At 34.9% G+C, this 14,298-nt stretch overlaps 1 protein-coding gene across 5 annotated transcripts in view; it reads right to left on the bottom strand.

Moving 5' to 3' along the window:
- Window positions 1–355: 355 nt before the first annotated feature.
- The window catches only part of BCLAF1 (BCL2 associated transcription factor 1), a 29,527-nt gene continuing 15,584 nt past the window's right edge, over window positions 356–14,298 (bottom strand). For 2 of the 5 annotated variants that reach the window (XM_064291219.1, XM_010590302.3), the window contains exons 7-13: window positions 12,926–13,031; window positions 11,798–11,882; window positions 9,257–9,432; window positions 7,954–8,134; window positions 6,874–7,020; window positions 939–1,151; window positions 356–776 (exon numbers count right to left, since the gene is read on the bottom strand). In XM_064291219.1, the coding sequence (XP_064147289.1) occupies window positions 771–776; window positions 939–1,151; window positions 6,874–7,020; window positions 7,954–8,134; window positions 9,257–9,432; window positions 11,798–11,882; window positions 12,926–13,031 (914 nt within the window). In that variant the 3' untranslated portion in view covers window positions 356–770. Of the gene's footprint in view, window positions 777–938; window positions 1,152–6,873; window positions 7,021–7,953; window positions 8,135–8,960; window positions 9,124–9,256; window positions 9,433–11,797; window positions 11,883–12,925; window positions 13,032–14,298 lie in introns of those variants that run through there. The other 3 variants (XM_064291223.1, XM_064291221.1, XR_010322968.1) reach the window with 2 other exon arrangements.

Raw genomic sequence — 14,298 nt, forward strand, 5'->3', positions numbered from 1 at the left:
ACCACGACTCAAACTTTCAAGAATGGTTTAAGAGAACACTGAATTTTGAACCCAAATAGGAGGAAAGGCTCCTAAGAACGTTTATAGGTCACTACTTGCTTTCAGTAAAAAAAAAAAAAAAAAAACCTCAAACTTTTCAATCTGTTAATAACTTGTACCTTTTAGTTATTGACAAAGCTGTTTTTTCTTCTTCCTAAACACTTGAAATGTTAAGCTAGCTTCGTTTATCAATGTAACAACTTGTTTTGTGGTACACTTCAAAAATTAGTCACCCTATGGTGTAGTGTGTTCAAATTAAGAAAAATGTTAAACAAATATATACAGATAAAATAATTAGTGTGGTCTCTGTAAGCAATTTCTGTTCAGAGATTTATTTGTATATAGAGCTGAAGTTTACTTCAGAATAAAACATTAACAAACAGGGAAGAAAGAGAATCAGAACTTTCACAGAGCTGTACTTGACCGTATCTTATAGACAAAGCAGAATTACAATGCATGTAACAAAAACAGCCCAAGTTTTTTTTTTAAGTGATAGTTACAAATATGGTACGTAACAATTTTCTACTTTATTTCAGTACAATCTTCAACATACAGTCTACTATTCAAGATATTTAAAGACTTAAAACAAAGTATCTATAGACTACTTGCAAACAGTAAAATTTAAGTGAAATGCTTACATTCTTATTTGAAAACAAACAAAAAAATCAGGTTTAAAAAACAAAATGGTGGGTGCAAGTTCTGTTCTCTGTTGTAATATTACTTCAGATTTACTATTCCTAAAGAACAAAGAGAAAATGAAGATTAACAAAGTTGTAGATAATGAAAATGAACTTAATAATTACTGTTCTTAAAAATTAAATCATTAATTTAATTTGCCCTCCAAACCCATACTGAAGAAAATCTGTTCTTCAAGTTACTAACAAGTTGAGATTTTCTACCTTTTCTTCTTTGCGTCTGTCCTTCTTTTCTTCATTGTTTTCCATGGTCTCTTCTTCATCTTCAACAATCCCATCCCCTTGGTATTTGTCATGAGTCCATTTCGGACTGCTACCTGATTTTTTGAAGTTAAAGCGCCCTCTGCCACGTTGAAAAGTACCACGACCTCTTCCTCTTTTGGCCCAATAATCCACACCATCATCTCTGTCATCATGCTACAGAAAGGTTAAAAACAATTATCAGTGAAATGTCTTTTTTCTAAGGGAGATGATTATTTTTCAAATCATGAGTCATGGCATTCATCTTCTGAAGACTGGACACAAGATTGGTAACGTTCTGTTTAACACTAAAACCAATAAAAACTTCTCAACAAAACTATTCACTGTAACTTACTGCCAAGTAACCAAAGCAATGAGGGCTGCTCAAACCATTCTTCGGTAACCTCAACTGCTAGATTATCACTGACTTTCAGGATTCTGCCCTTTTCGTTTTCCATTATTTTAATCTAAGTCAATTTGTTGTTATGCTGCACTGAATGAGATAAAATGACCAATGTTTTTCCCTACAAAATTACCTTAAAGATTTGACCAAAAGTCTTACAAAAATGTCATCACATTATCATCAATAACGTTGGCTAAATAAAACAGGCGGCATTCAAATTATGCCCCACATATAGAACAGATTTTAAAATCCTACTGGAGAGATTTAATCTAGAGCAATGTGTATTACAACATGTCAATCTTCTAGGCTGGGGAGTTTCACATGCCAAATCAGGATAGCATGCTCCCTAGAGTAATACCTCAACTGTTTTTCACCAACCTGAACTACTGCAGTTATCACATTCCAGCCTTAACTTCCACTAACTGTATCCAATTACAAATGTTCCCTAAATTACAAATTGTTCCATTAAGCAAAACAATTCTGCAAATCTGCAAAGTGCTTGACTTTGTGGATGAGATGACCATACTATACCAAAATGAAAAACTAAATGCCAAAGGCCTTCCCATCTCAAATTTAAACTCTTAAGGTTGTAACCCATAAAATGGAATATAAGGCAAATGACAAACCTTTACGAGACAACTGGCATAACGCAGATTATCACCTGACCTATGGAGTACCAGTATTCGACAACAGTCCAAAATTCACTAAAACATTCTTTTTAAATATTATGTGATGAGTACCCTTTTTCAAAGCACAGAACTTTATGCATATTCACCCGTTCCTCCCTTAATTTAAAGAGCTCAATTACACATCATCAACATATATAAAAGAGCATTTACCAATTTCTAATCATCTACTAAACCAACAACAGATCAAGAGCTACAGGTGTGTATGACACTCCGTTAGATGAAGAGAAGAATTTAGGAACTATCAAAAGTAACTTTCAACCCATCAGAAAGAGTTTAACTGTAAACCCCCCAAAAAGCTACAGGCAGTCCCCAGGTTACAAACAGATCTGTTCTTAAGTGTGTTTTTAAGAATTTGCAGGTTAAGTCGAAACAGATACATATGGTTCTTATTTAGCCTTACTTTACTGCAAGAGGAGCCCCCTGGACGTGTGGTAGTTAAAGCACTCAGCTGCTAACTGAAAGGTCTCAGCAGTTCAAACCCACCAGCTGCTCAGCAGGACAAAGACGTGGTGGTCTGCTTCCATAAACATTACAGCCTTGGAAACCTTATAGCGCAGCTCTACTCTGTCCTACAGGGTTGCTGTGAGTCGGAATCAACTTGGATGACAACGGGTTTTTGGTTAGTGCAAGAAAAGGCTCAAAGTCTTTTCAATAATTTAAAAACTGTACGTGCAACAGAAACCCTGGTGGTGTAGTGGTTAAGTGCTACGGCTGCTAACCAAGGGGTCGACAGTTTGAATCTGCCAGGTGCTCCTTGGAAACTCTATGGGGCAGTTCTACCCTGTCCTATAGGGTCGTTATGAGTCGGAATCGACTCGACGGCAGCGGGTTTTTGGTATGTGCAGCAAATGAAGGCGATTGTGATGAAGAATTTGTTGCGAGCAGGGGTTGGTTCAATCATTTCAAAATTAGGGCAAATATACATAACATTAAAGGGCAAGTAGTCTACCACTCAGAATGAGGCCCTTGCAGTTTACATGATAATTTCAGGCTCCCTTATGGCATGAGCAAACCCAAGTCTATTTAGTTTTTGGTGGTGTTCAAATTTATGGGAAGAGGCACCAGGTTCTGGAGTACAAGACATGGGTTTTAATCATAACTCTACAACTTACTATAGGTAAGGAAGGCACTATTCTGGGTGCTTTACTCCTATTTACTCATCTAATCCTCACAACAACCCTGTGAAATGGATATTGTTACTCCTGCCATTTTATTTAAAAACTGAGGCACAGAGAAATTAACTGCCCAAAGTCACAGAGCAAGTCCTTCCCAACACTGCCAATGACCTACTGATACATGTCCCTGACAGCAGGAGATGACTTCCACACCACGCAACTGAGTTTGCAGAAATAGAAAAAGCAGTGGCAAAAATCTAGGCACTGAAGTTAAACTAGCAAGTACTTTTACGTATTCAGTCATCTCAAATTGGACTGAGAAAACTGCCACTAGGAGATCAAGGTGTTTTTCTGAGAGGGTTTTGATCCTAAACATACTAAGTCTTAATGCACAAATTGTTATATTTGAGATTTGAGTCTCGCTAAAATAATTACTAATTACTTCATAGATAACAAAAGGTCAGAAGTTAGGTATCTATACACAGCCAAAAATATGCTGATAGAAGAGTCCATATTAGTACTAAGATTTTCTGAATGTTTTCACCTCTTCATAAAATGATAAAATTTCAAAAGACTATTTTATCCAATTCCAAACCTTAACACCCCCTTCCCCAACCAGGGATTTTTCTCTTCCTCAGAAGACTGAAAACGTATCCTCTTCAGTACTTTCCCACTTACTTCAACTGTTCATACTCATCCCCGCATAAAATTTCAGGTTTTAAATTAGACTAATATCCTTCCTAGAGTACTTATTGAAAACATTATCCTATCTTTGTGGAAATTTAAGGCTTGAAATGGGAAACTTCAGAAAAGAATAAAATAAATGTTATTGTTAGTACTAGAGGAAGAACACTGGCTCTGAGCCCAATGGATGTGTTCAATTCCTATTAGCCATATAACTTTGGCCAATCTAATCAATCTCTGTACCTCAATTTTTTCATCTGTAAAAGCAGAATAAAAGCCCTACCTCAAAAGAATTTTATAAGCATTAAATAAGTTAATGCATGTAAAACATTTAGCATGGTGCCTCACATAATAAATACTCAATTAATATTAAAAAAAAAATTTTTTTTTAATTAATATTACTCTGTGCTAATGCCCCGTTGCTCTCTAGTCAATTCCAACTCATAGCAACCCTATAGGACAGGGCAGAACTGCCCCATACGGTTTCCAAGGAGCAGCTGGTGGATTTGAACAGCCACCCTTTTGGTTAGCAGCCAAGCTCTTAACCACTGTGCCAAAGCTTCTCCGCTATGAGTCGGAGTGGGTTTGGTGGGCAGTGGGTTTGGTCAGCAGTGGGTTATGTGCTAATGTTTCATCTATACGGGCAAAATTTCTGTGTTCGTTTTATTCCAAAAGAAACCAAGGAATGTCTGTAGTTTTCCACCTCATTTCCTCTGATTTATGTTTGGTTTTTATGTTTGTTTATATTTCTATAGATTAATGTGAAAAAGTCTGTAACAAAGACGTGCACGTTTTCTATAGAGAAAAGGTTTTTAAATATAGTACGGAATAGCAAGATAGAAAATGTTACTGCTACTTATCAGTGGCTAGATTTTTAAAATAACACATTCTTCTTGATCAGTAAAGCTACAGGCTCATTACACAATCATAAAAAAAGCATATTTCTCAATTTAAAGAAAAACTATAATACCAGATTCTGAAAGAACAGCATAGAAAAAACAAGATCTGGCCTAAATTATTTGTAAAATGTTAAAAACGGTAAACAATTCACTGCTATCTACCTGCTCACCTCTCATTCCTTAACTTTTTGACCTTTTACACTTGGTCTACTTGTCTGACATTTTTACTATCACCCACTCCTTGTCCCCATCTTCTGACCGGATGACTTTATCACAATTTTTAATTGTGCCCTGTAAGATGACAGCTCCTAGATGTTCTGTCTCTAGATCCACATTAGCAAACATTCACTAGACATCTCCTACTTGATTTCTCCCAGTTGCTTCAAAAATTCAACCTCTCCAGAAGAGAATTAATTTCTTCAAATGGATCTCTTCCTCTGTATTTCCTATTTTAGATAAATTCCTCCCTCTCACTCCCAATTAGTTGGTACCTGAATAAATCCTCATAAACGCTACTTTCTTAACTTCTCTCAAATCTAGCACCTTAGTTTAGATACTCAGTATCTCTCACATCTTCTATTCTCGCAGTCATGCTTTTTTTAAATCCTATTTAAAACCCAAATTTATTATGGTCTTTCACAATCTGGCTCCTGCATACCTTTTTAACCTTTGCTTAATTTTCCTAAATTTATTCCAATCATCTAGCTATCTAAGTATCAAAATTCCCTCTGCTGGCCTATTTCACTCCTGCTAACTGATAGGCTCGGCCATATTTTAAGCTCAAAATTCAAGCCACTTTCCTCTAAGAAACCTTTCCTAATCACTCACCTTTCCAAAAATCTCCTTTGGAAAGCTACCATATGTATTCAGAGTGTTTTTTGGCCCTTACTAGTCTGTAAGCTGAGAATCATATTTGTCTTCTCATCTTTAGTACTTCAGTACCTAGCATAAATAGTCGTTTCTTACTGAATTCTTCTATTCAAAACACATAAAACTTTTAAACCTTTATTCTGTAACAGAGGCAAAGGTGCTAGTCTTTTTTCTTTCCATGCTGTCAACCCAAGCAACTCAAACATGTATAAATTTCTCCAAGAGAAACACATACTAAGCAAACGCTACTCATAATGCACTCTGTAAGAAATTTTAATTTAACTTTTTCCTACTTCTTGGTCATTAAAGTACCAAAAGAGGCAACCAGGAATTAATTTTTGAGACAAGTATATCATCCATTTCCCAAAACAACACAGAGATCCACTTCAGAATCCACTTCCCTCTAACTTAGCGCATATGCAATGGAATTCATGTTTATTCAAGTATATTCATAAAGAGCTGAATAGAAGACACAATCCTGTAAATCCAATAAAACTTTCCTCCCTGCATGCACATAACAATCTCTCTGAAACATGGCTTCCCTGAAAAGCTATGACAAAAATGAACGCTTCTGGTAATTTTCTTAATCTCTCTATGATGTAGGACCCTTTCCGCCCATGCCAAACTGCAAAAACTTTCCATCCTTGCCTAGAGAATCCTTCAGGACCCACCACCTCTAGCTTCATCCCTTGGAAAACGTCTTCACAGGGGAAAGTATCTCCATCACAAGAAAGCATCAAGTCAGTATAAAGCAACTTCTCCATAAAATAATTTTTCATCTTCCTTTTACTCCAATGAAAGTTGCTGGCCTCTCTGAGATCTTTAATTAGAAGTACTATAAAAGAATTTTTTCCTCCTGTTTATTCATTTAAACAAATAGCTGTGATAAGGGTGAATCTTAAGTTTCTACCACTGTCACCGTCTTACAGACAGATATGAAACACGTCGAAAGCACAACCATAATATACAACTACAATATAATCTTCTCTGACTAGGGCTATCAAATCAGGTATATTTTTAGCTTATCCTGATTAGCCTCTATGTGATGTCCAGATAAACAGGGCTGAAGGGACCCACACTTTCAAAACTACAAATCATCTGGGTAACAAATTTTAGAAAACGTTTCCCGCATTATAGTAAAATCTTCTCAAAGTGGTGGATATCTGTACTCAAATGTATTCACCCAGTATGCTTTGAAAATTAATGCAAACCAAATAAACACAGATTTCTAACACCCACCAAGAAGTACTTCTTGCTCTTTGGGGTATATTCTGGATCCCATTCCTCTTCCTTCGGTCTCTTTTGAAAAGTAGTATTTGAGTTGTTTGGACCAGTATTTGTCCCAGCAAAAACTCCTCTGGCTCTTCCTCTGCCTCTAATTCGAAACTGATTAACATTAACAAAGTTGTTTAGTAATGCAATCAAAAGGTATTTAGTTACATGCAAACTATAATTTTACTGCAGTAACAAAAAACATATTCCCTACTTTCCTTCCTAAGTTAACCTCATAGCCACTGAGGATGGTGAATGATGGCCATTTTATACCACAGGCAAAACATTCCTGCCTCGTGAAGGTTGAGGAGGTTAAGAAATGCACTCAACCTAAGTTTTAGAATACTGCACTTTCACGGCCTCAACTAATATTTAAAAATAATCGAGCTGGTATTTTTCCCCTTTTACTAGCCAAAAGAGTTGTTTAATTCCTTTGAATAACCACAGGAGCCCCAAGTGTTCCACCGAACCTGTCACCCTAAAGGCAAAGATCCTCTCTTTCCAAATGATCTAATTGGCAGACCCTATCAATCCCCAACTGGATACTCGCTCAAGGTAGGAATCTGAATGTAGAAATTAAAGAGGCAAGAAGATGCAAAACTATGAAGTCATCCCAAGTTAATAATTATAACAACTTTATAGAAACATGGGGATAGTGTGTGCTATGTAGAATAAAAAGAAAATACTTATATGAACTCTATGACTGATACCCATATGTAAACAAAGACTTGAAGAATTGAAGAAAAGTGGCAAACGTGAAAACAGTTCTAATACAGACTGCTCAAGGGAAGTCTTTTAAGAACAAGTACAATTATTACTCCCCAAGTCAAGAAAACTATCTGGTTTATATAGATGCCTCCGTATCTCAAAATGACATTTCTTAACGAAGATGATACTTCAAGTACCATTACCTTTTTCAAGATTAATACCAACTTTAAGAGTAATGACTCACATAACAGACAAATACTAAATCATATATTCAACTTCCCTTGTGTACAATACAAGGTAAAGTTCTATCAAGTGACCAAAGATGATTTCAAAACTTACAAAGGTTCCTCGCGGTCGGCTAACTCCTGCAAAGCCTGAGTATTCTTTCAGTTCATGATGAGTTTTAAATTCTTCTTCTCTTTCTTTCTTACTCTCCTTTTCTTCTCGAGAACTGGGAGAAGAGGGTGATGCTGAGGAGGATGAAGATCGAGAATGATCTTGCTCTCTACTTTTATGTTTACTGCAAAATAAATAAAAAAATAAAAAACTATGTGATGTTTTAAAAAACATAAAGACCCTGCTGAATCTTATAACAAAAGGGATATTTTTCCAAGTAAAAAAACTATCCCCTATTATAAAAGTATTGCATAAGTAGAATAACTGGGTGTTAAAACTTTGACACAGTCTGTTTTCATTCTTCAATACTTGTTTTGCATCACTACTGAAATACATGCTATGGCCTGCCAGTTAGAAACCAGCAGCCTGTAAATTGCAAGAATAAAGTCCAGTTCTTCAATATTTTAAATTAACTTTTTATTTAATTTTTTCAGTTATTTTAAGGAAAGGGAAAGAAGCATAGGAAAAAGTTATTAATGTTCTCAAGGCCAAGTTCAAAATGACTGCAGTTTGTACACCCTGGGTGAGAACAGCTGGTATGGTTTGGCCATAACACCGTTATAGAAGTAAAAAGCATATTCCATTACAAATACCAGTCATAAATAAACAACAAGTAAAATCCACCATTTACCTAATGAATAGCAAGAAGAACAATTATCTATAATACTTTGTATTCCTGTTATTTTATTTGGCTCTATGATGTTCAAATTTACATGATTCTAACGTAACACCTGAAAAGGTCATACCTGCAGTAACTCTTACCACTGCTAACAGTATCCATGGAAACATTACTTTGAAAGACTAATACACATTGCTATTTCATAAAAAGTAATCCTTCCTCCCCCCATCTGTCCCATGTTAAACCACTAGATTATGTTTAAAATTCTTGTACTCTGGGTGTTATGAGTTGAAAAAGTGCGGAATCAAGCATAACGAACCAAAGTTCTTACACAAACTGTTTCTAGAAATGCACTGCATTGAAGTCCAACCTCCTGATGTAGCCTGGATAATAGGACACATTAATTTGTCATTTTTTTTTTCAGTGTTAGCTTGCTATTCCAAAGTTTTTGTCCTCATCCACCATTAGCCGTGTAAAAGACAAATACATTTTTGCTGTAAAACAAATAATTTTAATTGTTTAAATTTAAACGTTCGATTACACAGTCAAAATTGAAAGCAATTAAGCTGACAATTATTAAAGGCTAATTAGAAGCTAAAACCTAACTCAGACAGTTTTAACAATTACCTGTCATCTTTGTAAGATTTGTATTCCTTGTAATCTTTTGGAGTTTTCTCCTGCTTTCTTGATCCACTGGATTCCCTGGAGCCCTTGGAATCCCCTCGTTCTTTACTTCTTTCTTTTCTACGACGATCAATGTCATGTCGAAGATCAGCAGAATCACACCTTAGTTTTTTATCTCCCTAAAAAGACAGATGTAAAATACAGATTTCAGGGGAGAGAGAGAATATATACATATAGTCTAATTTTATTCCAGTTTCTAAACTGGTATTTTAGTATCAGGAAAGAATGGATCACAATATACTATTTCTACAGTTTTTATTAAAAAATGTACTTGATGTGTTTTTACTAAACATCTGTTTATAGAAGTGTAGTAAGACTGGGAAAGTTATAGGCTAATTACCTTGAGAATTTTATAAATTTTTGTTCAAAATAATCCACAATAAATTTTTTACTGAGAATATAATTTTCAATCCAAGACACCCTCATTAATCATTATCCCTCCTCCTCTCAAATGGCTTCCTTAACATTTTAAATAGCTGGACAACGATAAAGGTTACAGTCTACAGGTGACGTGTAGCCTTTCTACCTATGAAGTTAAAGGGCCCTAAAATAATAATGGTTCTCATTACTTAAGCCTCATTATCATCAATCTCTTTCCAAATAAGATGACCAACCCAATAAAAGATACTTCAAAAGTTAAGTATTCTGTAATTTCCATAACATGCAACTGGAATATAATCAATGAAACCAATTGAGGTTGAACAGGGGTAGAAACAAAGCCAGAAAGATCTTATTCCCAATCCTGTACTCAGTATCTTGGGCCATATACTGCCCTTTCTCAAGTCAGGTATTGCAACGGACATTAGTTTAACTGGGTCACAATTCACCTCCTTCTTGTTCCATTGCTTTTTCAAATACTATATAATTTAGGAAGATGGAAAGAGGCATCTAGGAATGAAGAGAAATTATACATCAGTAAGATGCTAAGCAACGTGGACATCCTTGCTACTATTCAACAGTAAGAAGCATTTACTCTGGGAAGTGTAGCTGTAATATTCATAAGCATCCGTAAAATTCAAAGTATATGTATTCAAATAATAACTACTCATCTATCTGCTCCCAGAGTAACCAAGAAAAAATCTAATCAAGAGCAAAAAACTTCCTATTCACTTAGTATTACGAGCCCACATATAACACGACAGTATAAGTGAAAAAGTACTTTGTAAATGGCAAAGTATACACACAGTTAATTATATCTTAACACATATATGTTGATTATCTGGTCAGACAGAAGGATGAATGATAAAAAGCAATGTCATATCCTCCTGCCCATCTTTCAGTTACCACTATCCTCTCTCCTCCAGATCAAAATCTGGTCTAACAAGGAGAGGAGCAAGAAACTTAGCGTCAGAGTACAAGGATAGACTGAATTGTCGGAAAAAAAGAATTAATCATCATTCAACCCAAAGTATTTCAAGTAAAAGCCAAAAAAAAATTACTCAATTCTCTGAATACTTTCCCAAGATCGCTAAGTCCATGCAAAGAAATTAGCTTCTTCGTAAGCTTCCGTTATCTATTAACAGTGTGCCCTAATTAAACAACTTGTACACTACTACAGTTAATAATAGCTTTCAGTGATAAAAGCTCCAAGTGTTTTACATAATAGTCCAACTGCTCAACACCGCTGCAGAAGTTTTATTCTCATTTTTCTGATTAGAAGACCAAGATCCAAAACGCTAATTATTTTCCCAATTATCACAGAGTACTTAGTGACTGCTGGAATAGGAACCAAGCAGTCCTTCCAAGTCCTCTTTCTTTAATGTTGCTCTGTTTATACCTTTCCCTACAAAATCTACTACTTGACTCTTTATGACCTGTCAAAAAGACTAGTCCACCTAGAATATCTCTAGTTAAAATTAGAAGAGTATATATCACACACCCCTTCACACCGCTGAATTCCATTCTCACCGAGCCCCCTTCCCCCAGTCTTCCTTTTTTCCTTTCACAGGCTTCTTCCCCCAATCCACATATATTCCAATAGTGACAAAAAGGTTTTGTTCCAAATGTTCATTTGTAAATCGGTTCTTAAATTTTTTTTTTTCTCAGTCAACACCAAAAATGCCCAGTACCATGGAGATTACTTCTTGTTCTCTGTGAAAAACCTAGAGATATTAATTTAGGCACACATCAATCAATGGATATTTATTCTGATTTGTCTCATTTCACCTCAAAACTTTATCGAAACCCCAATATAATTTCTATCCTTGCTTTTATCATTTACCTTTGTCTACCTATTGATTCTTTACCCTTTCCTTAGAACTAATTTCTTCCTTTCTCCAACATTTTAAAAAGTACTTGGTTTAATTTATTAGTGAAGTGTTAATTTCTTCTAGGAAGCAATTCTGACTGTACACTAATATACATATATACATATGTTAAAAACAAAATATATCTGTGGACAGTTTGGTCAAACTATATTTAGTACAATATCATTAACTAAGCAGAATTTAACATGGAGAAAAAAAGCACATTCAAAAAACATACCTTTTGATTTTCTTCTTTAAAAACTCTTTCTTCTCCTGCTAAACGGGTGTGCTTCCTCAGGGTACTTGGAGAGATGTCAATTCTCCTTAACGTAAAATAAAGTATATTTGCGGTCACATTAACTTGATAATTCAAAAAATCTTCAGTATTAACTATTTTTGTTAAAGAGATACCAGACAGTTATTTCTCTTCCGAAAGACTAATCTAGCATAGTAAGATTATCAACCTAATTTCTAATAATTAAGAAAAAAAAGTATATTAAGAACGAATTAAAATGTTTCAACTGGATAATTTACACCTGACACCTGTTCTTTGAAAACAGTAAAACTTAAATGGAAAAATATGTTCATGTTTTGATTATCATTTTTGGTGTTAATCACTGTGTAATTGTATTACATCAATATCCTCAATAAGCACTTATGCAATGGATTATTTGCTCTTATGTAGTCTTCGGTATTTTCACACAGTCAATGCATCTTTCTTTTCTGTGCCTTCCCTTGTTAACATGAGGTGCAACTTTCCAGTACCTCTTTAGCAATCACCACCAAAATCACACCTATTACATATTAAGCACTGAGTTATTTTATAAAAAATATTACTAGTTGTCAAACCACCCTGCAAGGTGGGCACTATTATCCTAATTTAGTACACTGAAAAGCTGATGTTCAGAGATTAAATAACTTGGTCATCACATGGCAATCATGTGACCAAACCAGGATGTGAACACAACTGTGTGACTTTAACATTCACGCTCCTCTCACCAACCATTTTTATTTTACAAACAAATCTTCTGGAAGCAAATTCCAGTCTAACTCTAGGCATCTATCCCCCATGCTACCCGCCCCCACAAATAAGTGAAATGATAACTGCTTAATTCCCTACTGTGGAGTGATAAGAGTCAGTACTTTAAGTTCTAATAACCAGTTTAAACCAAGTTACCTGAAAATGAAGAAGAAAGAGTAAATTACAAAATTTTCAAGTCTAGAAGTATTTATTCAAGGTATAAACCAGGAATAAAACCAAAATTCACTGTTATCATGATGTGACAGCATACTTTCAATATAATCTTGCTAAAACAGGGTCTTCCTATAAAAACATTTTTATATGCCATTTCAACAGTACACACACCTGTGTATCTCAGGGCTCTTTTGCCGGGTACTATGTTCTTCAGTGGCTTTCTGATACGAAGTGAATCTCTCGTTTAGGGTCACTGCAGCTGATTTGAAGTATTGCTCTGTTGATTTGGGAGAAACACTGCCCCATTAGTTATCTTTACTTTAAAAGAGATTTTTCACTTGTGACAGAAGGGCATGTAGCCAGTGAAAATAAAATAAAAATACTCAAAAAACCTAGCAGAAGAGAATCGAGTGTTACGAAGAATTCCTACCCTTTTCAACTTCTTGTACTTCAACTGGTAGTAATACTAACAGGGCACCACTGCAAAGTTCCTCACATGGCCCCTGTCAATACTACATATAATTCAAGCATAATATATTAAATCAACAGTCTGTATTCCATTTCACTAACACACTACATTTTCTCAATCAAAACAAAAAGGAACAGTAATATGTGGATGTCCTTATGCCTTGCCAACATGAACCAATGAAGTTATTTCAAGTTATCATTTGCAGAAAACAAAAAATACTGAAATAACTAAACATCTGGTTTGAGTACACTAATAAAATTATTTCAAGAACTACGTTGATACAATCAGCAGAAAATGGATTTAAGAAAAAAAAATACTGTCATCATTTCAAATGGAAAAATATTACTTTAAAATCAATTAAAGTTCATAATTATTCCAAGAGATCTGGCGTCTCGGCAAACCTGACAGCACATTTGATATTGTCTTGCCTTTCTCTAAGCAATTTTAAGATTAGTAATAATACTGATTAGTTTTTCTACCAGTTCAAGAGATACACTGTAAATGTAAACTAGAAAGATGTATAAAGTCATGAGCTATGAAATGCTACATTATGAAGCAAGCTATCTGCTTAACAGGTCAACATACATCTGTGTCAACTTACCGCCCAATATCCAGCACATGTCTCATAACCAATCATTAAAACTGGAAATGGCCACTACAAGGGTAGTGCCTCAATCATAATTCCATGAAACCCAGGAATTTGAGCTAGCAACTCAGTTTTTATGCCATTTTTGCCAGGAAGACAGAAGATTCAACTTTGCCTGTATCTTTCAACAGCTATTTTACTCTGAAACATGGATTTTGCCATTTCAAAACATATTCCAGGACCTAGTTACAATGAAAAAGAAAACATCACTGGGCATTTTCAGCTCTATATAAAGTAAGAGCTGTTCAGATCGGTTGCACAATACCAATAATGAAACATAACTACAGTTCTTCTAAAAAAGCAAAAAAGAAAATGCAAAAGGAAAAATTTTATCAAAATGTGATCTCAAAATTCAGCAATAAGTTGTAAAATGTGGGAACTGATCAAAAAAAGTGAAAAAAGAAAAAATGTTAATGTTTTATATTTTAT

The sequence above is a fragment of the Loxodonta africana genome, chromosome 1, assembly GCF_030014295.1.
Source record: "Loxodonta africana isolate mLoxAfr1 chromosome 1, mLoxAfr1.hap2, whole genome shotgun sequence".
NCBI lineage: Eukaryota > Metazoa > Chordata > Mammalia > Proboscidea > Elephantidae > Loxodonta > Loxodonta africana.